The following is a 22,651-nucleotide window of genomic DNA, read 5'->3' as shown; positions in this document are numbered from 1 at the left end:
CTAGGCTTGAAATCTACAGCACTCAATACATGAGAATTACTGATATAAGAATCAACTATATATAGTGATCAACAGGATTGGGACAGAATCATTGCCCAAGTTGTTTAAATACTCTGCTTTGAATGAATGAAAAAATCTAATAAGAATTATTTTCGGCTCCCTCAGAACATGTAATATGTATGAAAAGCAAAAAATTTGGAGTAAAAGTAAGGGCTTATGTTGATTGGCGAGTCCTCACAAGAGGAATTCTTTGAGATTAATTCAGATTTTGTAAGTGTGATAACTCTTGACATTCCTCTACTTAACAATTCACATGGCTGTAAAAATTGATTAAAGCCTGTATATTTTTTCTAAGTATAGAATATGAAAAATTGCTTTGAAATATTTTCAAAGAGATTGGCATCTGTACATCCAAGTTGATGGATACATACAACATATTTGACCCATGCAAATGCAGAAGGACGCTTGACCAAGCCAGAGGTTTAAAATATTTTAATGTCAACACCCAGAAGCTTTGCATAACTGGTTCTAAGAATCTAACTCTATCTAAGTTAGTTAGCGCTGGTTAGCGCTGTTTGAGAATGGATTCAAGGTGAACTGCTATTGTTAGTCTTAAAGGTTATGTAACTGTATGAATACACATCCTGAATGTCTCCCATGTATGGGGAAAAAAGAGTTGCTAGTTCCTATAAACATTATTGGGCAATACATTTACACCTTTCCAGTAAAAGAAATGTTGGCTTACCTCTCTTCTCAGGTAAACATAGACTGTTTTTTTTGTTAACAATGGCAGAAGTAATTGCAGGTTGGAAGTAAAACACAAGTGGTAGTCCTGTGTTATTGACTTGCTGGATGTGGACAAATTTGCAAAGAATCATTATGCTTCTCTACACTGGCCCTGTTTACCACACAGACAATTTCCCATGAACAGAAAGTGAAAGAGAATTCCACATGCTGCACCCTGAGGTTCACTGGGTCGTATGCTGACAAAATGCACTTTCGCTTGGCATGTGAAAAGGCTATTATTGCAACATGAGCTAACACAGCTTGTTCAGAAATCTCTGTGCGCCATAGTTTAGTTTTCAGCTGGTTGAGCACAGCCTCAGGGCTTTTGCTACGCAGGCTTTTCCAGCACACGTCTTTAGCCCTCTCATGACATCACAGTGGGGAAAAGGCGTGTAGGGAAGAGGAGCGAAGGAAGAGGAGTAAAGAAACTGAGTCTGCGAAACCAAGCTTCAGATCAACTGGCAACACAGCCGAGGCTCTCCTCTGCACGCTGTCAACAAGACTACAGGTAAGGCTGTACATCTACTCCTCATAGCCATACCCCTGGAATTTCAACGTTATCTCAAAAGCATAAAGCTTTATGTTGTGTTTCCAGTCAGCCAAGTGAATCTGGGCTCTTAGTCCTGCCATGACTTTGCATGCGAATATTTTCGTTTGACTTCATTGGATACTCCATGGATACTTCTATGGCAGTTTTTTTTTTCTGTGCAGTTAGTTTGAAACATCAGTTTCAAGAACAGAACAGTAGGCAGGCAGGGTATGTTTTCCTCTTTTGCAACAAGACAGAGAGAAGAGGGGGAACAGGGGGTACAGTAGGGGGGCAGCAGTGTAGCATCGTGGTTAAGGAGCAGGACTTGTTACCAAAAGGTTGCTGCTTTGATTCCCCGCTGGGGCACTGCTGTTGTACCCCTAGGCAAGGTACTCAAATCACAATTGTCTCAGTACATATCTAGCCATATAAATGGATAACATTGTTAAAAAAACTGTAACAGATGTAAGTCACTCTGGATAAGAGCATCTGCTAAGTGCCAATATTGTAATGTAATCAGTTCATGGGTTATGTATTGTTATGTAATCCATTTACTGCTGTGGAGAGGCACAGTTCAAAGGTTCAAAGTATTTCAGAAATACCTTTCAGCCAGCAGCTGGTTAACACCACGAACAACAAGTGACTGAAATTCCCATTCTATACATGACTCCACATTATTCATATTCACAAAACATTGAAAAAGAAAACTTTTGTGGTATTTATTAACAAACTAAATGCAAGGAGCAGATGCCATGTACAGAGATATTTAACATCTATTGTTTGTATTCTGATGAAGGGCACATCAGGTGTCAAATCATGTAGACATCAGAACCTGAAAGCTGTGTAGGATAGAGTTAAGATGGAAAAGGGAAAAATCTATGATCTATGAGCTGCTGGTTAGCCCTGGACTGGCTCCCATCTCACTGCAAGGCTCAGAGAGGTCTGTATCCATGGTAGCCATCCTTGTGCTTGCAGGGAGATGGACAGAACCACACCCCAGAAGAGATCAGTGACAAGGAAGGGGAAAAATGCACCTAAGGCTTCCAGTCCCACCCCAGGGACAACCCCAGTATCATCACGCCATCTTGCCTTAAAGACCAGCTCCACCTCGTCCCCTGAGCTGGGCAAGGAGGTGGAGGAAGGTATGAAACAAGAGGAAGAGACCCCCACAGGGTGTAGTCCTCCGGGGGCATCTTTTGGGGAGGAGGCGAGTGGCACTGAGGCCCCCACTGAATCCAGCCCCACCCCAACCTCGTCTCCCACCACTGCCGTGGCACGAAGACAAAGGCAGGCGCAGGCAGGTGAGAAATGCATCTGCTCTCCATCTGAATGGCAGCAGTCCTGACCATCCTTTCAGTCCTCTTCATGTGTGCAGACCATTCTCATTCTCATACGGTCACAAGAAACCAGAAGCTTCAATTATTTTAACACAAAATGCTTTCTGTGTATGATAGGGGATATTTTTTTGTGACATTCTGGTTAGCGCTGTTTGAGAATGGATTCAATGCTTCCAATTGCTTCAAAATGTAAGGAATAGCTCTTTCTGAGCGCACCGTTAACCAGCTCCCAGTTCCTCTGCAGCTTGCAGGTCCAGCAGTATGGAGGAGAACATCCCTGAAGTGCCTCCCACCCTGTCTCGTCGGATCAAACAGCGGGCCCAGGCTGTTAGCCTGTGTCGGGCCAATCAGCAGCGAGCTGCGGAACTAGTGAACCACCTGAGAGACAAGCTCCTGGACTTCCTGAAAGGGAACACTGAGCAGCCCTACTTCAGATCTGTCATAGTGCTCAACAGTGGCAGCTACTACGAGATGGTGAAGGTGGGTCATCAATGTAGGGGAGGGATGATATTTGGGCTGGGTTCCCATGATCCTTGTGTGTTTTTTTGCCCCTTTTTCACCCAACCCTTGGGGTCTGCAATTATGCAACTTGTCACCACTGCAACGATAGCTGCTGAAAAAGGTGGGTGCAATCCTCTGATGCTGTGATTATTTTTCACAGTACAAGTAGCACAGCGCACCAGGAGGCAAACACTATTGAACGATAGGCACTTTCTCCTGATGCTATCTCAGTAACTCACAAATGACCACTGGAGTGCCATGGTGTTGAGAATGCAGTGATGAGTTTACCCTATCTAATCTACCCACCCCTCCTCTGGTCAGTTTATTCTGCTGATACGGGCTTTCAGTTACTGTGGACAAGACACGTCCAGATTCAAACCCAGGCCTTAGGGCTCAGCCTGTGCCTAAAACAAATAATTTCACTCTCTGAGCCACTCAGGAGTCCTGAGTTGCTTCTTTTGGCTTTTTCCTCTTGCTATCCTGTTTTTTTGCAATTGCCAATTTTACACTTAGCTAATTTAATGATGACAACCTCTGTACTCATGCTGGGGCACTGTGATGAATCAAAAACAATTCTCCTATACACTTGCACATTTTTCACATTAGAATTCACAAAGCAAACTACAGTGGAGTGGCTGCTCATTGGGGAGTAGGTGCTACTCCACTGATGTCATCTATGCAACTTGCATGCACTTAATGAGTTGCATGGTGCCTGACAGTGGTGACCTGAGGAAACCCTGGTGGATCCACCCGGTCCATCCTCAGTGGAGCAAACCAAATTTGCTCTGCCACTGTTCCAGTCATAGTCAGCAAATGACACAAGTTGGTTCGAACCCTGGCTGTAGGGCTCAGCCTGTGTTCAAAGTGAATACCTTGCTGACTGAGCCGCTCAAGGCTTGTGTGTTTTTAACCCGCAGATAAATGACCCAAATGAGTTTGACATGATGCTTCTACTACCAACACCACGGCTAATGTGGACTGAGCTGGAGGGGTACCACGGGCTGTTCTACAAAGTTTCCCTGATTCGACGCACTCGCTCTGAGATCCAAGCCTTCCTGCTTGATGATGAGCTCACCATCTCTGCCCCCAGAATCCTGAATGAAATGCGACGCCTGGTCAAAAAGTTCATAAGCACTTACCGAGGTCAGCTCCAGCACCTAAACATCAAGGGTTCAAGGGGAACAGGGGGTGGGAACGGGTGGGGATGGGCACTCACTTCTTTTTTGTGCTAATTTAAATTTATTTCCTGGCAATATCAGGCCTTGAGCCCTGGCGTGCTCATGTTTTTGCATAATGAACTCCATCGTAGTATAGTCTTGCCCTGACTTCCACACCCTGTTTTGTCTCTGTGTCCGTCTGTCCCTCTGTCCCTCAGCCCCTGAGGGGGCCGGTCACTGGACGCTGAGTAGGAAGCGTCCAACCTCCCCGGCAGTGACGCTGGTGCTGATGGAGGAGGAGCAGGTGGAGCTGCTGTCACTGGACATAGTTCCTGCCCTGAAAGTGTCTGACAAACAAGCCTGGCCACAAGCCACCCAGTCTGGCTTGGAGGTGGAACACTGGTTAGGGAAGAAGGCGCGACGTGAACTCATCAAGCAGCCCTTCTACTTTGTACCCAAGAGACCATCGGGGCGCAACCTGAGTGATGCTGCTAAGGGTAAGTGCAGCTATGAGGAAAAGGTCAGAGGGCAGGAAGTTTTGGTGTGGTTCGGTGGTGGCAGTATGGCGTCACGCTGAAGGATCAGGGGTTGTAGCCCAAAGATCACAGGTTTGAATCCCAGGTGAGACACCCTTGTTGTACCATTGAGTAAGGTACTTAACAAGATGATTTATTCCAGTTTCTATCCATCTTTATATACCTTTTATATATATTTTATATATACATGTAAGCAAGCTGTTTATGTTGCCTAAGACATGGTCAAATGTCATATGTCAAATGAATAACAATAATAATCATTGAAATTCCAAAATGATAATTTTAATTAAATGTGATTAAATGTAACAAGTGATTATAGCTGCTTGCCACCCTGCCATTTAAGTTTGTGCCCATCTGCATTTTCATAAAACTATAACCGTTGTAGTTTGTCTCTATGGTTACATCTGTCCATGTGTGATTGAAACTGCGTATGTGTCTGCACCACCAGAGAGCTGGAGGATTTCTTTCTCGCACATTGAAAAGGAAATAATCAAGAACCACGGCCACTCGAGGACCTGTTGTGAGGGCCCCACCAAAAAATGCTGCCGGTGAGTCTCTCATTCTGTGATCAATTGTTTCTGTCTGGAAAGTGGCTCATACATGCAACATCCACAAGATGAAAGATGTGTAAGATAAAAGTCCATAGAAAATAAATATGTACATTTATACTGCAAATATACATATTCCTTCTCTCCTTTCTTGTCCCGCTTCCCCTCCCCTCTGTCTCCCGCAGAAAGCAGTGTCTCAAGCTGCTCAAGTTTCTGATCGAGAGGCTTAAGACGCAATACCCTCTGGAGCTGGAGCCTCTCTGCTCTTACCACGGAAAGACAGCTTTCCTGCACACCCTCTCTGCTTTGGGCCAGGACTCACACTGGGCACCCGTCCACCTGCCCGTCCGCTTCATGTCGCTCCTGTCAGCCCTGGAGGACCACGCCTGCAGTGGCGTGCTTCCCCACTTCTTCATTCCGGGCTACAACCTCTTCGCTCCCCCTGTCTTCCCGCGACGAGCGCTGTCCTGCCTGCGGGAGGCACTGGGGGAGCAGAAGAGGCTGGGACTGCCCCTCCTTCAGCCGCCCAGCCCTGCTCCACCACTCACTCTCCACCCGGACAGCCCACCATCGCCACTGCCTGACACCCAGAAAACTGTGTCAAAGGGGACGATCATGGCATCCGTAGCGGTGCTGTTTTTTTTTGCTATTTTTTTTGTTCTATAGATGCCAGTCAATAACTCAGTGTGTCTCCTAACTGAACAGCATGCCGTGATCTATTCTTGCTAATGTTCCCAGCTATGAAGATTTTCATAAGCGGGCCCTGTGCACTACTGTCCCCTTGCATTTCATTGTTGTACAGTGCCAGACCTGTATAATTACAATAACTCTTTTCCCATTTCCATCAGTAGCATATCTTTGGTAGATCAGTCCTGTTTTTCAGTACCTTATGGTTAAGGTGTTTTACACACTCAATCACACAGAAAATGGGATTCTAGTCCAGCGTACAGGGGATCTGTCTCGTTTACACAGTTACCCTGTAGTCAGAAATATGCATGACAGTAAATAAAATCTTGGACAACAATGGGAATTACTTGATATACATGCTAGGTGCTGAAAAACAGTGAAAAATATTTTGCATATCATGTAGTTTTTGTTTTTGTTTTTCCATTTTGTCTTGTGATGTTCTATTTTACCATGCAGTGATTCCTGTTCCGCTCAGTTTGTCAGTTTCAGTTGGGTATAATTTCATCTTTTACCTGTTTTTTTTTTATCATTATCAATTTTTTATTTCATTCTTTTAAATGACCTAATTACCATTCAGCTTGTGTTTATATTTCATCACAATTAAGGTGTCTCTTCAGGAATAAACCTATAACCTGAAAACTGTTTTGTCCTTTGGAAAAGGAAAAACATTTAAGAACAAAACACTTTCAAAAAGTTTGGAAATGGGATGATGACCACTGTGTTTTGGACTTAAACCATTCATTTAAACACAAAGGCCAGTAATGGAGTTAAGACCTAGGCCATGACCAAGCAACTGAATCCAAGATCATGATATTGAGCATGGACTAAGACCATGACAGTTAGACTGAATGGCTAAAATATCACAACAGAGACAGCACGTCCACTGAATTTGTGGTCAGAATGCCAGGTGGGATGAAGGGATCCTGCCTTTTTGCCTTGGTGAAAGGGTACCATTGTAGTAGGTTACAAAGGCTGCAGGCTTGCTATTTTAAGATTAAGATTAAACCACTTTGGGAATCAGAATGCCCCAGAAATAGAATGCACTATGTTCATTATCTTCACATGCATCTAAGTACAAATTAGGGTTGTTCAAAAGTTTTTTTTAATGCACATCCCCTGATTATAATGTAATACAACATTTCAGTTCTCCAGCCATAAAAGCAGGCAAGTGATCTGAATAATTCACAATTATTATAATGACCATCATTATTAGCATCATCATCATCATCATCATCATCATCATCATCATCATCATCATCACAGGGGTCATTTGTAAACAGTTCTAGGTTTGAGAACATGTATCTTACATATTAAGTAATGTTGCAATATTCCAAGGTACTGGTGTACCTTGATTGCTTGTAAGGATGAGCAATGGAATATATACGTAGGTCGCAACACAGTCAATACTGAGTATAGGTATTTTGAGGAATAAATACAAGTTAATATAAGTGCTGCCATAGGCAAACTCAAACTCAAACAAATGCTAAAATCAATAGCGGAAGATTGTGTGTCTACTAATAGGTCCTTTGAATAGCGTTATTTATTGGTATACATTATTTAATCATTCTCCAGTCTCTTTGAGATAAGCAAAGAATTTAGTTAAAGGTTTCCAAAAATGTAAATGGCTGTCATTTCGGAACGTTGTTTTCAATGCAGGGTGTCTCACCGAACTCTGAGTCGTGGGCACGAGGGTATAAAAGTGTGCGCCGGAAGTTGTCCGGTCTCTTCAAGTGATCAAACATGGCGGTGAGTATGTTTTTCGTATTGAAGATGGCGTATGTTCTGGGAATCGAATTTAAATCTGTATCCATCGGGGTGTTAAACAGTGATTTGTGGAAATGAGCCGCTACTTTATGCTGATACATGGGTGTATTATCGGGTTCAAACGGTTTGTATGTACATTGATGGCAGGGTGCACAGTATCTAAGCTGTCATTATCGGCATACTTGCTCCTGAGTAGCCGTCTGGATCGAGTCCGCTGTGGGTTTCGAACACTTGCTCCGTAAACAAGAGTTTAGCGTGGTCGTTTGAAGGGTCAGACAAAAAGTAGTGCTCTTTTAAATGAAGTATATATATATATTAATGCACAGCCCGACAATCGCTAGCTGGGTAACTCGCAGTGAAGAGGGCTGTGGGATATGCACGGGCATGTCCGGCAAGCTGGCAAGTCAATGAAAATCCATGTAGCTACGGTGGTTAGCTTGGTGTTTGAACTGGTTATGCACATCGTTTGGTCTGTAGTTGTCTTCCTAATAAACCCGGTATTTGGTTTTATATATCTTTCAGTTCGTTAACCTAAATGACCAACTTGTCTTACGATTATAACTGTTTGTTAGTAACATTGGATAGTCACCAGCCAACTCACGTGTTTGAATTCTTTGCTAAGGAGCTAGCTATCCAGTAGTATTTTTTTTCCTTGTTTGAAAAGACAGCCATCAGTGTGGGCAAGCTAGATAGTATGCAGTGCGTAAAAAGGCGAAGTTGTATGGCAGATGCCTACTTAAATGTTGAGTGTGGGTTGGTCTGGAGTAAATAACATTAACATAAAGTTACCAACATTGCATGTTCCAGTGTACTTACATGCACTGGGACATACAAAATGCCACAAATGTCAGTAAATTGGCTGACTAGACATAGAAATCGTTGGTTTCCTGTGGCACCTCCACCCATGATCCCCCTCCCTCCCTTCAGGACCAGGGTGAGAAGAAGGAGAACCCCATGCGTGAGCTTCGCATCCGCAAGCTCTGCCTGAACATCTGCGTGGGCGAGAGTGGAGACAGACTGACCCGGGCTGCCAAGGTGCTGGAGCAGCTCACCGGGCAGACCCCCGTCTTCTCCAAGGGTAGGTAATCCTGCTCTCCAAATATTTTACCAAGCAGGGCCTGTCCTTTTCCCAGTGCTGGGAGCAGGCAAGTGCTTGGCCATGTTGGAGAGAATGGAAATGGTGTAGATATGATTACCTTTGTGCATTTTCAGTCCATTTAAGAGCACATTCTGAATTAGACTGAGATGACCATGTGAATTTTAATACAGATTAAGGGTTGTGGGAGGTGGCTTCAGTGCTTTCCAATAATACTACTTTGTGGACCAGTTGGTCTTTGTGGTCCTGTCTGCCTGTGACATGCCTCTCTCTCTGCTAAGTGTGTGTGAACTTATAGAAGTGTTTTTCAGGGCTAGGTGACATTACGGCATGGTGTGTGTTTATTTGTATAAACAGATTTTTATGTATGTGTGCTCAATTGCTGACAACTTTGTCCTTTATCATGTCTGCAAGGAATGGAGTTGATGTAGTCGAGTGTAATGTTTCAGCAAGAAACCACAGGCACGGTGGAACGAAGCGCTGAAGCCCGTTTGTTTGCCCTGAGGAACCTGTGTTTTCCTCTCCTCCCCTCAGCTCGCTACACCGTGCGATCCTTCGGCATCCGCAGGAATGAGAAGATCGCGGTGCACTGCACTGTCCGTGGCGCCAAAGCAGAGGAAATCCTTGAGAAGGGACTCAAGGTGAGGAGCGCAGAGGAGGGGTGTTTGATTTATTTGGGCTGGGAAGCGCTGACGTAAGGTAGAGGTACTCTTCTGTAAGAGGTTTTAAAACTCGTCCTTATGCTGTCTGTGGATATAACTGGCATACTATCCCACTGCGTGATCAGTGTGCTCCTCCAACCAGAATGGGAATCCTGAACTGTAAAATCGTAGTGATTTCTTGAGTTCAGTAGTTTAATCAAGGGACAGTATGTCTCCCCTCTGCAAACCTAGATGCGAAGGGGGATGTGCATTTCTCACCACCCACCCCCCTCCTCTCTACAGGTCAGGGAGTACGAGTTGAGGAAGAACAACTTCTCTGACACGGGAAACTTTGGCTTTGGCATCCAGGAGCATATTGACCTGGGGATCAAGTATGACCCCAGCATTGGGATCTATGGCCTGGATTTCTATGTGGTAAGGAGCCCTAGCTGTATGCACTCACACACGCATGTATGCGTACTCACGTGTGGCCACATGGCTACGGCCTCGATGTCTGCTTACAGCTACAATGACCCCCCCCCCCCCCCCCCACTTTCAATTTGAACTCCATTTTCAACAGTTAAAATGTCAGTGTTAGAAGGTTAAAATGCATACTTTGGAAAATGAGTCCACACTGTATTGTCATGTGTTGGCTGTAATTAATGTCCCTGTTACATATGTTTTCTCTACTGAAATGCAGAAGCATAGGAAGTTGTTTTTTGTTAGGGTAAACGGAACATGTTGCACCCCTAGGCCCACTCCCTGACCTCTCCTTGGGAATCTGACTGTACATAAGTTAATGTTGTTGATTGGCTTTTGTCAAACTAATAGAAACCTTATCTGAAGGTATTTTTTCATCTTTGGGTAATCTGTGTGGTCAGTGTGGCTTCATGGTGCTGGTGTCAATCTGGCAGAAAACTAGCCAGGATATGATATATCGCATCTTTTTTTTTTAAGCCCCTTCTTAACCTCATGTTGTCTTTCAGGTTCTGGGCAGACCTGGCTTCAGCATTGCTGACAAGAAGCAGAAAAATGGCCGCATTGGATTCAGGCATCGCATCCGCAAGGAGGAGGCCATGCGCTGGTTCCAGCAGAAGGTGGGGCTCAGTCTGGTTCTGCCTGGACCACATCTCTGTGTTTCAATCCTCAGGGGAAGGAGAGGCTGTGAATGTCTAGCTAGTGTACCTCTCTCTGTTTAATAGTTTGTAATCTCAGGGTTGTCAATTTTAGGTGGGGGGTTGGGGAGATGTAGGCTGATTTTTACGTTATTTCCTACTCAATGTCCTTATTGGTTACTCTGTTGCTTTTAATAACAGCTGTTCTTTTTTTTTTTTTCCTTTCAGTACGACGGCATCATTCTCCCTGGAAAGTAACCGGACCACTTTTTTTTTTGATCTTGTTTGTAACCAATAACAAATAAATTGGGGGTAAAAAAGCCAGATGTTGTGTTGACTTTCTTGAACCTATAGCAGTGTAAACCATTTCTGCTCAGTTTAGATGGCCATCTTAAATGAAACATACATTCAGGCTCCACTTGTCCCCCCCCCATCATCGAGGATATGTTGAAACAGTGGTGAAAATGTCCTCTTGCGGTTGGGAGTAGGATGTTACCGAACCTTGCCGGTTCTGCGGTGTTCTTCACATTATCAGTATCAGGACAAGGGTGTGTTGATTTACAAATAAACGCAAAACATGCCTAAACTGCACTTAAGGTGCAGAACACTATGCAAAGTGACATAAATGTGGCTTTGAAGGTAGTTATTGTTGGATCTTGAGTACAGAACAGTATTGCTGACATCCTCAGATCTGGAGATATGTAAAGTAAGTAAAAAGTCAGTAGATGTTTGGTGTTAAGTGATCAAAAACTTAAGTCTGAAAGTGTCTCCCCATGAGGGATCTGTCTATGAAAGGCACCCTCTTTCAGGGTAATTTCTAGCCTCTAATTGGAAGTATCTGTTGGATTCCTTCATTAGACAAAGTTGAATAGAATCATCAACTATGGTTTGTGTGGTGAGGCTTTTTAATGTTACTCATCTGTCAAAATGAGCTCCAGCACTTTTTAAACAAGTGTTTCTGCTCTGAAGGGTCTTGGCTGCAGTGCTGCAAAGAACAGCCATCATGAGCTAGTTGATCAGATTTGATCAGAAAGGTTATTTCACGTTTTTTAACCTTTCTGAAATTGGTTAGAGGTTTCCTTTTCCCCATTGTATTTGCTGAGTTTAACATTGATGTCAAACAGAAATAGTCTAGAAAACCTGTACTCTGAATTTTGGCAGTGGTTGTTTCCAAGATATGCCACATGATGGCAGTATGGGGTTATCTTATGTTCTGGATATGTTTCTTATCCTGCAGATTTAATGGGAACTTTGCTGTATATATACATTTTCATCACACCGTTCGTTGGTTATGTAGCTCTAATGCATGCTCTAATGATTTTGTTATTCTTTGCTAAGCAAAGTTAAGTAGGCTATGACAATATGAAAGATTTGATGGGGTTATTTTAGTCAGTGTGTATGCACTTGCATTAGTTTGGTTGTGTGCTCACAGCTTACAGGGATTCAAATTTAAACTGACCGTTAACATTAAATACTGTGGTACAAAATAAAAAGGTAAAAGATAATATTGCATCTTTACTGTAAATAACAGCAAAAAATCATTATACCTGTACAGTTGTTTTCCATTTTGTGATGGTACACCAGCTAAGTGCACCAACTCTACAGGGAATCATGGGTAAAAGGTAAAAGTGTAGTGTAGATTCTTCATACTCGGATGTGATGGGTAAGGTCTGTATATGCAGCAAATATTTGCATGACTTAATAAGACAGAGCCACTCTGTTTGATCAAGTTGGCTTTATTCAGTGAAACCCCTGGGGACATGGTGGCACCGGCACCACTCGTACAGGCTAGCACACACCCCACCCTTGGCCTGCAGCCCACTCCAGCACAAGGTATGTGACTAATAAGCAGCTTCACAATGGGGTCAATCGAATAAAATAAAAATCGTAATCCTCATTGAACCGAATAATCAAAATAGCTGTGGGGGGAGTGCCCAGTCAAGCACTGGGTATCCTGACTCGACCCCAGCTCTGCCCTCTGGTGGAGTTTCACTGGATTTACACTTCCACTTATTTACATTAGATGAGTTATGGAAGGGAAGGAGTGGGCTGTGGGCAGGGCTTACTGGAACCACAGACACAGGTCAATGGGGTCTTGAACCCCTTATTTGCAATGAACTATATCCCTGAGGCCAAGGGTCACATTAAACCCACTTCTCATTGACCCTTGACCAGGTGTTACCTCTCAGGTCTATGACAGTATCTCCTGTTCAGGTATTTGTTGGTAGTGTGTCTTGAGGATATTAGGCCAGGTTCACAAAGCAATTTTGGGACAATTTAAATTCATGTCATTCATTTTTGGAAGTACTTGCAGAACTCTGCAGAAACGCAGAAAAATTGCCTGATGATGAGCTGCTCAAGCAAATCTAAAAGAAACCTGCTATCTGGTGACAGTCTTTAAAACCTGTTACTGATTCTCAATCCTGCTCCTGGGGCCCCTCTGCTCTGCACGTTTTCCATCTTTCCCTGCTCTACCTACCTGACTGAATTAATCAGTGGCACTTTTGATTAGCTGACCACACCTGATTTAATCAAGCAGCAAGGATAGATAGAAAATATGCAGGACAGGGGGGCTCCAGGAGTAGGATTGAGAAACACTGTAATATGGATTTTGTTTGAATGGCTTTGTGAGTGTAACCCTCCGAATAAGGGGTTGGTGTCAGATTAAATTAGCATGTGGCCAAATTCACCAGTTGGGATTCACCTTATCTGCCTTTACCCTGTGTCTGTTAGAAGGGGGTAGTGTCTTTTTTTCTTACTTCTCACCATCACACCTGTTCATACTCCAACCCCTCATTGCACATATAAAAACTATCTTACTAAACTAATATCACTTTTTTGTTATTTTTAAATATTTTTCAACCTAAACTACTGTCTCAAGTTTTCAGTGAGTTAAAGACACAAATCACAGTTCAATAAATAATACAAATAAATAATCCTGATAACTGCTCTTATTCTATGTGAGGAAAACTCACTTAATGTATATTATCATAGCTGTGTATTGTTATATATGGCAGAATATTGGCTGACTCAGTTTGAAATGCACACACTCACTACCACTCACACTATATCATACACAGACACAGACACACATAAACACATTCATTCTTTTTATCAGTCTCACTAAAATTCAGGTACAGTCAGTAACTATGATACATGGGGTAACACATTACCATTAGGACAGTCACTTTTTCATTCGTTCACTTGTATTTCTGGCCCTCCATCTTTCCTCTCTCCTTTTTTTTGACCCTCATCTGTCTACTGGTTCCCCTCCTTTCTTCCCCCCCCTACTCCCTCCTTTCTCTCCCTCACCCTTTCTCTCTCACTCGTTCTCTCTCTCTTTCTTTCTCTTCCTCTGTTTCAGGCACTTTGCTGTGGTGCCACACCGCCGTCTCGTGGTGGGTGCTCTTCGTGGGTGGGCGCTCCACCGGGGGCGTGACGTTGCCGGCGGGAGGCGTGGCGGGGGGGGAGAATCAGGGCGCAGCAGGACACGCCCACGGTGGGCTCGGGCAGCTCTTCGCCAGAGGACCAGCTGTCGGTTCCAGGGTCATAGCGCTGGACGGCCGCCTTGTAGCGCTTCTCCGCCTCGTTCCAGCCACCCAGCAGGTACAGCTGGTCCCCAAGGGGCGCCAGACCAGCCGTGCTGACCCCCAGGGGCAGGGGCGCGGCCTGGCTCCACTCTCCGGTCTCCGAGGAGAAGACCTCGAGCGTCAGGACATCGACGCGCTCGCTGCCCGGGCCCAGCTGGCTCCCGCCCACCACGTAAACCTTGCCACCCATGGCTGCCGCGCAGTGCCACCCTCGGGGCGTGGCCAACCCCGCCCGCTCGGTCCAGCTGTCCGTCTCGGGGCTGTAGCTGACCACTGAGCGGGAGTAGGCACAGTTGATGTAGCCTCCGGTCACCAGGATGTCTCCGGAAGGCAGCACCGCGCTGGCGTGGCAGCAGCGGGGTGTCTCCATGGGGGCGCGGGGCTGCCAGGAGTTGGAGGAGGGCAGATAGCTCTCTGTGGTGGCCAGCAGGCCCTCCACGTTCCTCCCCCCAATGGCGTACAGGCGCCCCCCGCTGGGCACCAGGCTGAAGTGCGTACGCCGCTGGCGCATGCTGCTCAGGTGTAGCCAGGTGTTGAAGCGAGGATCATACCTGGCGGGGCAGGGAACAAACAGAATGGATATGAATGGATATAAAAGAGGAAAAAGACATCAAAACTATGAAATAACACAAATGGAATTATGCAGTGACCAAAAAAGTGTTGAACAAACCAAAACTATCCGTATCTAACTCTACTTTAGATTCTTCAAAATAGACAAAAGTGTTTTTTGATTAAAATTTGTTTGGAAATTCATAAATAAGCATCAACTTCACTATATTTGTCTAAGAAACAAATTTCAAGCATTTAAACATATATCTGTAGATGAAAATGTCCTTGAATGCATGTTTCCCATTATCTTAATCAGGCATGTCCAGACTTTTGACTGGTACTGTATATATATCTCATTTGTTTTAAAAAACACATTCATAAATCTGTTTTGTGTACGTGTGTGTGTGTGTGTGTATGTATGTGTGTGCGTGTGTGTGTGTGTGTGTGTGTGTGTGTGTGTGTACGTGTGTACGTGTGTGTGTGTGTACGTGTGTGTGTGTATGTGTGTGTGTGTACGTGTGTGTGTGTGTGTGTGTGTGTGTGTACGTGTGTGTGTGTACGTGTGTGTGTGTACGTGTGTGCATGTGTGTGTGTGTGTGTGTGTGTGTGTGTGTGTGTGTGTGTGTGTGTGTACGTGTGTGTGTGTGTGTGTGTGTGTGTGTGTGTGTGTGTGTGTGTGTGAGTACCTGCTGAGGGTGCCGACAGCATGCTTGGCTTGGTTGCGTGCGTCGTTCTGGTCCTCTCCCCCAGCCACATACAGGAATCCATCCATCACAGCCACACTCTGGTTAAAGCTCTTGGCAGGAAGTTGGGCGAGGTGGCGCCAGGTGGCCACGCCATCGCGGGGGTCCCTCCAGAGCACCTGAGAGTGGTAACAGGTGGCAGGTGAGAGGTCAGTATGGAACATAATTATTCATCTCCTTTGAAAGTGCTGTACCATTCAGTTACATCAGTTATCAGCAAAAGGAAGAGATCCCTTTCTATTGAACAGTTTAACTCTTTTCTGTATCTGTATGGTCAAGCAAGGCACCCTGTTGGACCACTTTAGACCACTTACTGCACACAAACCATGTCATAGCAGGAGACACCAGCAAGATTACAAACCTCTGTTTTTTAATGATGTACAACATACAGTTAAGCTCTTTGTTGCTGATCCGCCAAACTGTCTGACCCCCATCTGAGACTAAGAGGTAGTGACAGGTAAAGTGATGCTGAAAGTGTTTAAATTGTTTCTTTGTCAGATCATCCAAACAAATGAGAGCTCTGAACAGCTAGTGGAATTATTCCTGCCAGTCAGTCATAGGTAATCTATTTGAATCACCAAGATCTGTGACACTCCTGAAAGTGGCCATCCGAAAATTAACGCTTTGTTTCAACTTTTCGATTACGACTGTGTCCTCTTTTTACCATGACCCTAATGTTCCCCCAGTGCCCCCCTCCATCCCCGCACTCACCTCCCGGCTCAGGGCGCGCTCGGTGAGGGACGGGCGCCCCCCGATGGACAGCAGCACGCTCTGGCCACCCCGGATGCTCGTGCGCCGCGACTGCAGGGCGTTCTGCTGGTGCGGCAGCAGGTGGTAGTTCATGGCCTCCACCAGCAGGCGGTGACATTGAGGGTCCTGCATCATGCGGGCCACGGGCTGCACCTCACTGACCAGCTCGCTGGCCGGGATCGTCTCGAAGCGCACGTGGGACAGCAGCTGCGCCGCATGCTCCTGCCGCTTGGGGTCAAAATCCAGCCACTTCAGGGCCATCTGCAAGGCAGATGTGAAAAGGCAAAGTAAAACAGAGGGCGCACAATAACGCCTGTCCTGAAAGAGCACTTAGAGGGTCTCAAGACTGAATAATTATTTACAATTATTCTTTAACATGAACACATATCAAGGATACATCACGTCGATTCAGTGCCAGAATGGGGGTGCAGAGGGTGTGAGGGAGGATTTCGGGGCGGGGTCTGACCTGGAAAGCCACCACCTCGGAGGGGAGGATGAGGGCATCGTCCTGCAGGAAGGCGGTGATCTGCTCCAGAGTGAGCTGGGTGAACTGCGGTGTCTCAGCGAACTGGGTGAAGTTCTCCAGCACGAAGCGTCGGGCGGCGTCGCGCACTTCTCCCAGGCCGTACGCCGCACCGATGTTCCACAAGTACACGCACGTCTGCACGTTCAGCTCTGCCAGCAGGAAGTCCACGCACATCTGCAGCAGCTGCGGGATCTGCAGCAGGCTGGCCGCCGACACCGTGCAGCCGATGGTGTACAGGGACATGTGGACCCGCCCCAGGTATGCAAAGGTGATCACGTTGGCCAGGCCTGGGGAGGAGAGGCATGGGAGGTGGGGGGTTCGATTTAATATTCAGTCATGACCTCTTGTCCAAACTTTTCTACCTTGCTATCTTATATGTTAGATTGCTGTTTATGACATATCTGACAGAATTATGCATTTCAGAACAACAAAAATTTGACTTTTGAGGTATGTTGATTGAGTGTTCCCCTGCTTACACATTCTCCACAGATTACAAATGAAAAAAACTAGGAACAAAAGGATTCTGGGAATTTGACGAAGGTTTAAAGGGGGAGGAGTTGGGGTGAGGAAGCTGGATTGAGAGGGAGTAACAGACGTACCTAGAGGTGAGAGGGAGGGCAGCTCCACACGCTTCACCCCGGGGTCCTTTGCCAGCAGCTCACGGAAGTAGTGGCTGACTGAGGCGATGACCAGCTTGTGCACGTCGAAGGCCTTGGTCTTGCTGGCCAGCTCCAGGTCGGTGAGGAAGCGCTCCTGCCGCATGCGGCTCAGCTCGTCCAGCAGGGCGGTGCCGTGGAGTGGCCGGGTCAGCTCACTGCCCAGGCCTAGGCCCTTGACCCCCGGAGCCGGAATGGGCAGCGCCAGGGGCAGCCCGTTCAGCCGGTTCAGCTGCTCGATGTCCAGTGCCTCGATCTTCTTGACACCCTCCACCACCCGCACCCCACCCTCCACCTCTGTGGTCTCCAGCACCGCCTTCTTCTGACGGGGGGCCTTCTTCTTAGGGGCCATAGTGCTGGTACCCTGTTGCAGTCGGCTATAACACTCTGGGAAATCACTGACAGAAAGGCTTGCTGACTTACAGACTTCTAAAGTCACTTACTGGCTTGCTGAGTGATAGGCAGGCTTGTTTACTCTCTTGGTTTCAATGACAGACAGACTCACTAACGGTTCCTTCTTGATCTCGTGCTGCACTGACTTACAGGCAAATTGACAGACAGTATTACTGATCGGCAGGCTGACCTCCTGTTTTGTGCACCTAGCTGAGTGGGAATGGGATGGACAGACTGACAGTTGGACACACAGGTATATGAGAGATCTGATGGAGGTGGAAGTGGGATTGGGGTGGGGTGTTCAGTAAGGTATAGTTAAAACAAGAGACAGCACCTGTGGAGATAGAAAAAAAAACTTATTAACCAAAAGTGAAACATATTATGTCATACAACACTCTCTCACTGTCTTTCCAACCTTTTTCTCAGATAACAAATTTGCCGTCATTGAAAAGATGGCTTTAAACCCAATACTTTCCCTGTGTGAAAACAGCCACAATTTCTGCATATGTAGGTTGATGTATTAGTAAATGAGGAAGAATGACAATCTTTAGCACTGTGATTGGCCACAGTAACAAGTTTTGACCCAAGTTCTCAGTATTATGTGAAAGCATCGTACAAACTTCAATGTTTTCACCAGCGTCATTCATGCTGAACCATTGCTGGCCTGAAGCCATTTTTAAATCACCTCAGAGGTAACATGAAGTCTGGCTGGGTGCCAGCTAGTCTGGGAGCCCACCCCCACCACACTGAAACAAAGGTGCCTGGAACAATGGGCCAAAGCTGGCAGAGTGTGAACTCTGCCACTCCCTCCCTTTCAAATACATGCACCACACACACCCTACAGTCAAAAGAGGGAAGCCTGATTGACAGGCTCAGGTGTCCCAGGAGTTTTGGGGGAGTGGGGAGGGGTGTTAAGGTTTGGTCTTACATACATGCAATATATCACACATAAACACACACACACACACACACACACACACACATCTATAAATACTCTGAGGGCACAGCAGGGCCCTTGCTGCTTAGATTCCACACCTCCCTAGTTTCCCTCTGCCAGCCCTCTCTTATCCTCTTGCCTCTCCATGGCTTATTCCCCATTCTCCAACATAACCTGACTGAACTGACGTAACCTGCGTATCAGCTGAACTGAGATCTGGCCAACTGGTAACGAAATACTCCAGTTTCAATAGTCACCTCCTCTGCTCCCCCACAGAATACCGCCCAGCAAGGTTTCCGTGGGCACCTCACGAATCCACCCCTTTGCCATGACAACGCATCCCGCTTCCTGTTTCCGATCCACAGCGAAATACAATCGCTTGTTTATGGACAGCAGGTTGTCTATATTTAGGAGCAGGCGTGTAAAGTGGTCATGGAATAAGTTCGGCTCTGATTCCATTTCCAACCACTCATCCAATCACTAACTAAAAACGACATCACAATACACAGACTTCAAATGAATTTTAAGGGAAACTTAAAAAAACACATCTTTCATTTTAATCCGGTCTAAAACACACAAGATTTCTAACTTGTAGAAAATGTTTAAAAATAAATGTATCTTAAATCAAGTAGCCAATGAAATGACTGGTGTGTACACAAGTATGTGTTGTGCTTATGCAAAAGTGTGCACATGGTTGAGTGTTTGTGTGTGTGTGTGTGTGTGTGTGTGTGTGTGTGCGTGTATGTGTCTTTGTGTGCATTGCCTATCTACTGGCTGGACAGACTGATCTTCCTCATCCCTTTAAATCAGTCACCCAGCCTCTGTCTTACTCTAAGGATGGTGGGTCGTCCCAGAGCAGGACTGCTGACATCAGCACAGGTGCTTCTCACCGTGAGTATTCGGTGACAGCATGCGCTGTGGTGGCATCGTCACCAAAACCAGGACACCTTTCTGGAAGCATGCCAGCATTCTAGCAGAGGTGGGTTATTTGTGTCTGTCTTCATGTTTATGTGTCTACGTCTGCAGATCAGACAGCCAAGTGGGTCACCAGCCTTCCCAGGTCTCCTGCTGCTGGTTTTTCACACTAAGATGGTAGTAAGCCCGAGGGTGACACTTTCAAAGTCGTAGTTTGGTGAGAGAGAAGAGCAGGTGTTTGAAAGATGTTCCTGTGTCTGATTTGTTTAGTGGTGCTGTACTGGTTAACTTCAGCTCAGTAACAAAGCTTACCAGCCATTCTCTGACAGAGTTTTTGTGACTTGCTTCAAGAATTCAAAATACTTAGAATTTTTGGAGAACACCACATAGCACCTAGACAATAGGCTTTGTTAGTACAATGCCTGTGTTTTAGAGGGTGATGTCACTCTCTGAAGTTGAAGGGTAAAGGTTCACAGAATGTAGTGTATTCAATGCCTGGGCTTTGTTTTTACCATGGTGGACCGAACATTTTGTCTTGCTGGTTTATGTTCACATGGGTGTGATGGTTAAAGGTTCAAGCCCACTGAAGTGGCTAGATTGTGTTATTACGCACATTGTCTGCGCCCGCAGTAATAAGAGGGGATTGGTGAGCAGGGACACATTGGACTCCACCCTAAAAGATTCTTGTGGTTTCGGATTGGATGCCAAGGGTCCAGTTACACAGCTCTACCCTATCAGAGGAATCTGAGCTCAGCCACGTTTGACCCCCCCTGATATTTTCTAACATAGTTATTAATACCCCTCCTCCCATACACACAATTCGGATCACTCCCTATTTTACTCTCAATAATACGAAATCCAGGAGTTCTCTTAATGGAAAGATCCAGGTGGAACATCTGATTCCTATCAGACAAGAGTCAAATCCCTGTTTGTTTTTTTGTGCCTGATGGGCACTGGTGAAAAAATGATCTCAACTGAACTAAAAAGAATAATAATCAGAAAAAATGTATGAAAGCATCATAACTCTGACTCAAAGAACCCTACTACCCCCACTATCAAATCAGGATAAGGCCATCTATAAGACCACTGGCATAGTTCTGGAACCAGACTGTAACAAGCTGATAGGGTATCCATGGCAACAAGCATAGCAACAGTTAACTGTAGGTACACTGGCAGAGATGGGTCGTCACTCCTACACTGTACAACCGCATCAAGAACATTGTGCCAGTGTGCGCCTCTGATTGGATGTGTGTGGTAGTGGTGGGGGTAATGCGACGTCCCGTTCCTTCAATCCCAAGTGGCCTCTTTCCTGATATCAGGTCTCACATGACACCAACAACAGCTGCTGTCCCCTCTCTCTGCATGGGACAACCAGAACATAAGCTAAGCTATTTTAAACTCCAGCATGGCAGAGAGATAGAGAGAAAAGAGGGAAAGAAAATATGTTGATGGGTGTCAGAGGTGGATGGAGGGAGATATTAGGAGAGAAAAAAGTACACGTTTGGAAGGATGGCAAGCAGAGGCACATAGGAAACTTACAGAGGTCAAATAGATATACAGAGAGCGTAAAAAAGCCAGGGAGGGGAAGAACATGTTATCATGCAGGAGCAGAGGGGGGAGGAAGAAGGGACAAAGAGAGTAAGCAGAAGAAAAGGGACAAAAGGAGATGGGAGGATGGGGGTAGGGGTAGTTGGAGGAGGAGAGGAGGATGGAGTGATGGGAGAGAGGGGTGACGAATGTAAGCAGAGATGGAGAGAGGGGAAGATGGGGGGCTCAACTGTCTACAGCTGTCGTGTTTGTCAGGCTTGGCCCGGACCTTGAGCCTTGCTCTCTCTCTCTCTCTCTCTCTACGCAGATTGACATGTGAGACATTGCTCTGCACAATGCCTGCGCATGTCCCAGCTCCCAGAATTCCTGCCACCCTTCCACACGCTTTATTTATAGGACCTGACACACGCTGTGCGCACTTGAAGTTGTGGGTGAGCTGGTGCGGTTTTCCTCTATGTTATCGACGTACAGGTCACACACACACACAGATGATATTCTGGACGACGTTTATGTGAGTGACAGTGTGAGCTACACAGCAGTTTAGACTGAGAATTTAGATCTGTCAGTGGTGCTCCTAACTGAATAGTGTCCCAAATGTGTGTGTGTGATGCCAGAGACAAGTTAAAATGGAGTTTTAAAGCCATGTATATGTTTGACTTCATGTTAGAGCAAGACAGAAGAGAGAGTGTGTGTGTGTGCGCATGCACATATCTGTGTATGTCAGTATGTGCGTATGTGTGTGGCTGTGTATGTGTGGTTGTGTTCAGATGTATGTGTGTGCATGACGGTGTCTGAGTTTCTAACCTGCTTCTCATTGATCCAGCAGAAGCTCATATTCAAACATTTTCCTTCCACATTAGGAAAAAAGTGTGTTAGCCATGTCTGGCTAAAGTGTGTTAGCCATGCATACACGTCTGAATTTGTGTTTGAGTGGTGGGAGTGCATCTCTTTGTCGAACATATCGTGTGTAGTTGCAAAACCACTCAGAGATGGCAACACACTTGTCTCCTTTTGTTCCCTCCTGACATCTTTTTGTTTACACTCCTGTGTCTACACATCTCTAAGCGGTCATCTCAGTGATGAGGACTTCTGACAAGTGAGCACACAATGCAGCGTTTTTCACAATCCGGTGAGCACACAGTCAATATTAGCATGCTTTACCTTTGACTCTTTCTCTCTTTTTCTCTTCCTTCTTCTTTATTTTGTTTCACATTAGTTTTTGATGTTGTCTCTCTCTCTCTCTCACCTCTCTGCTGGCTCTCTACTTTCCTCTTACTGTTTTCTCTCTTCTTCTTTCCTCTGTCCCTCTGCTCTCTGTCTGTCTGCCTGTCTGTCTGTGAGTGCCTG

The 22,651-nt window shown here is 45.7% G+C and overlaps 3 protein-coding genes across 3 annotated transcripts; 2 read left to right on the top strand and 1 right to left on the bottom strand.

Moving 5' to 3' along the window:
* Positions 1-1,201: 1,201 nt before the first annotated feature.
* LOC118768972 (cyclic GMP-AMP synthase) lies at positions 1,202-6,503 on the top strand. The gene is made up of 7 exons (XM_036515968.1): positions 1,202-1,294; positions 2,291-2,616; positions 2,897-3,132; positions 4,071-4,296; positions 4,529-4,807; positions 5,295-5,394; positions 5,580-6,503. The coding sequence occupies exons 2-7, from the start codon at positions 2,295-2,297 to the stop codon at positions 6,058-6,060; spliced, it is 1,644 nt and encodes a 547-aa protein (XP_036371861.1). The 5' UTR covers positions 1,202-1,294; positions 2,291-2,294; the 3' UTR covers positions 6,061-6,503.
* A 2,249-nt stretch (positions 6,504-8,752) lies between these two features.
* On the top strand, positions 8,753-11,021 carry rpl11 (ribosomal protein L11). Its single transcript, XM_036515674.1, has 5 exons — positions 8,753-8,923; positions 9,476-9,582; positions 9,886-10,017; positions 10,569-10,679; positions 10,926-11,021. The coding sequence occupies exons 1-5, from the start codon at positions 8,800-8,802 to the stop codon at positions 10,953-10,955; spliced, it is 504 nt and encodes a 167-aa protein (XP_036371567.1). The 5' UTR covers positions 8,753-8,799; the 3' UTR covers positions 10,956-11,021.
* A 2,220-nt stretch (positions 11,022-13,241) lies between these two features.
* klhl43 (kelch-like family member 43) lies at positions 13,242-22,505 on the bottom strand. The gene is made up of 6 exons (XM_036555062.1): positions 22,466-22,505; positions 17,455-18,238; positions 16,796-17,142; positions 16,291-16,590; positions 15,523-15,698; positions 13,242-14,838 (listed from the first exon to the last, which is right to left on the bottom strand). The coding sequence occupies exons 2-6, from the start codon at positions 17,861-17,863 to the stop codon at positions 14,058-14,060; spliced, it is 2,013 nt and encodes a 670-aa protein (XP_036410955.1). The 5' UTR covers positions 17,864-18,238; positions 22,466-22,505; the 3' UTR covers positions 13,242-14,057.
* Between the last annotated feature and the right edge of the window lie 146 nt (positions 22,506-22,651).

The sequence above is a fragment of the Megalops cyprinoides genome, chromosome 21 (genome assembly GCF_013368585.1).
Source record: "Megalops cyprinoides isolate fMegCyp1 chromosome 21, fMegCyp1.pri, whole genome shotgun sequence".
Classification (NCBI taxonomy): domain Eukaryota; kingdom Metazoa; phylum Chordata; class Actinopteri; order Elopiformes; family Megalopidae; genus Megalops; species Megalops cyprinoides.
This window is presented reverse-complemented; position numbering and strand designations above follow the sequence as displayed.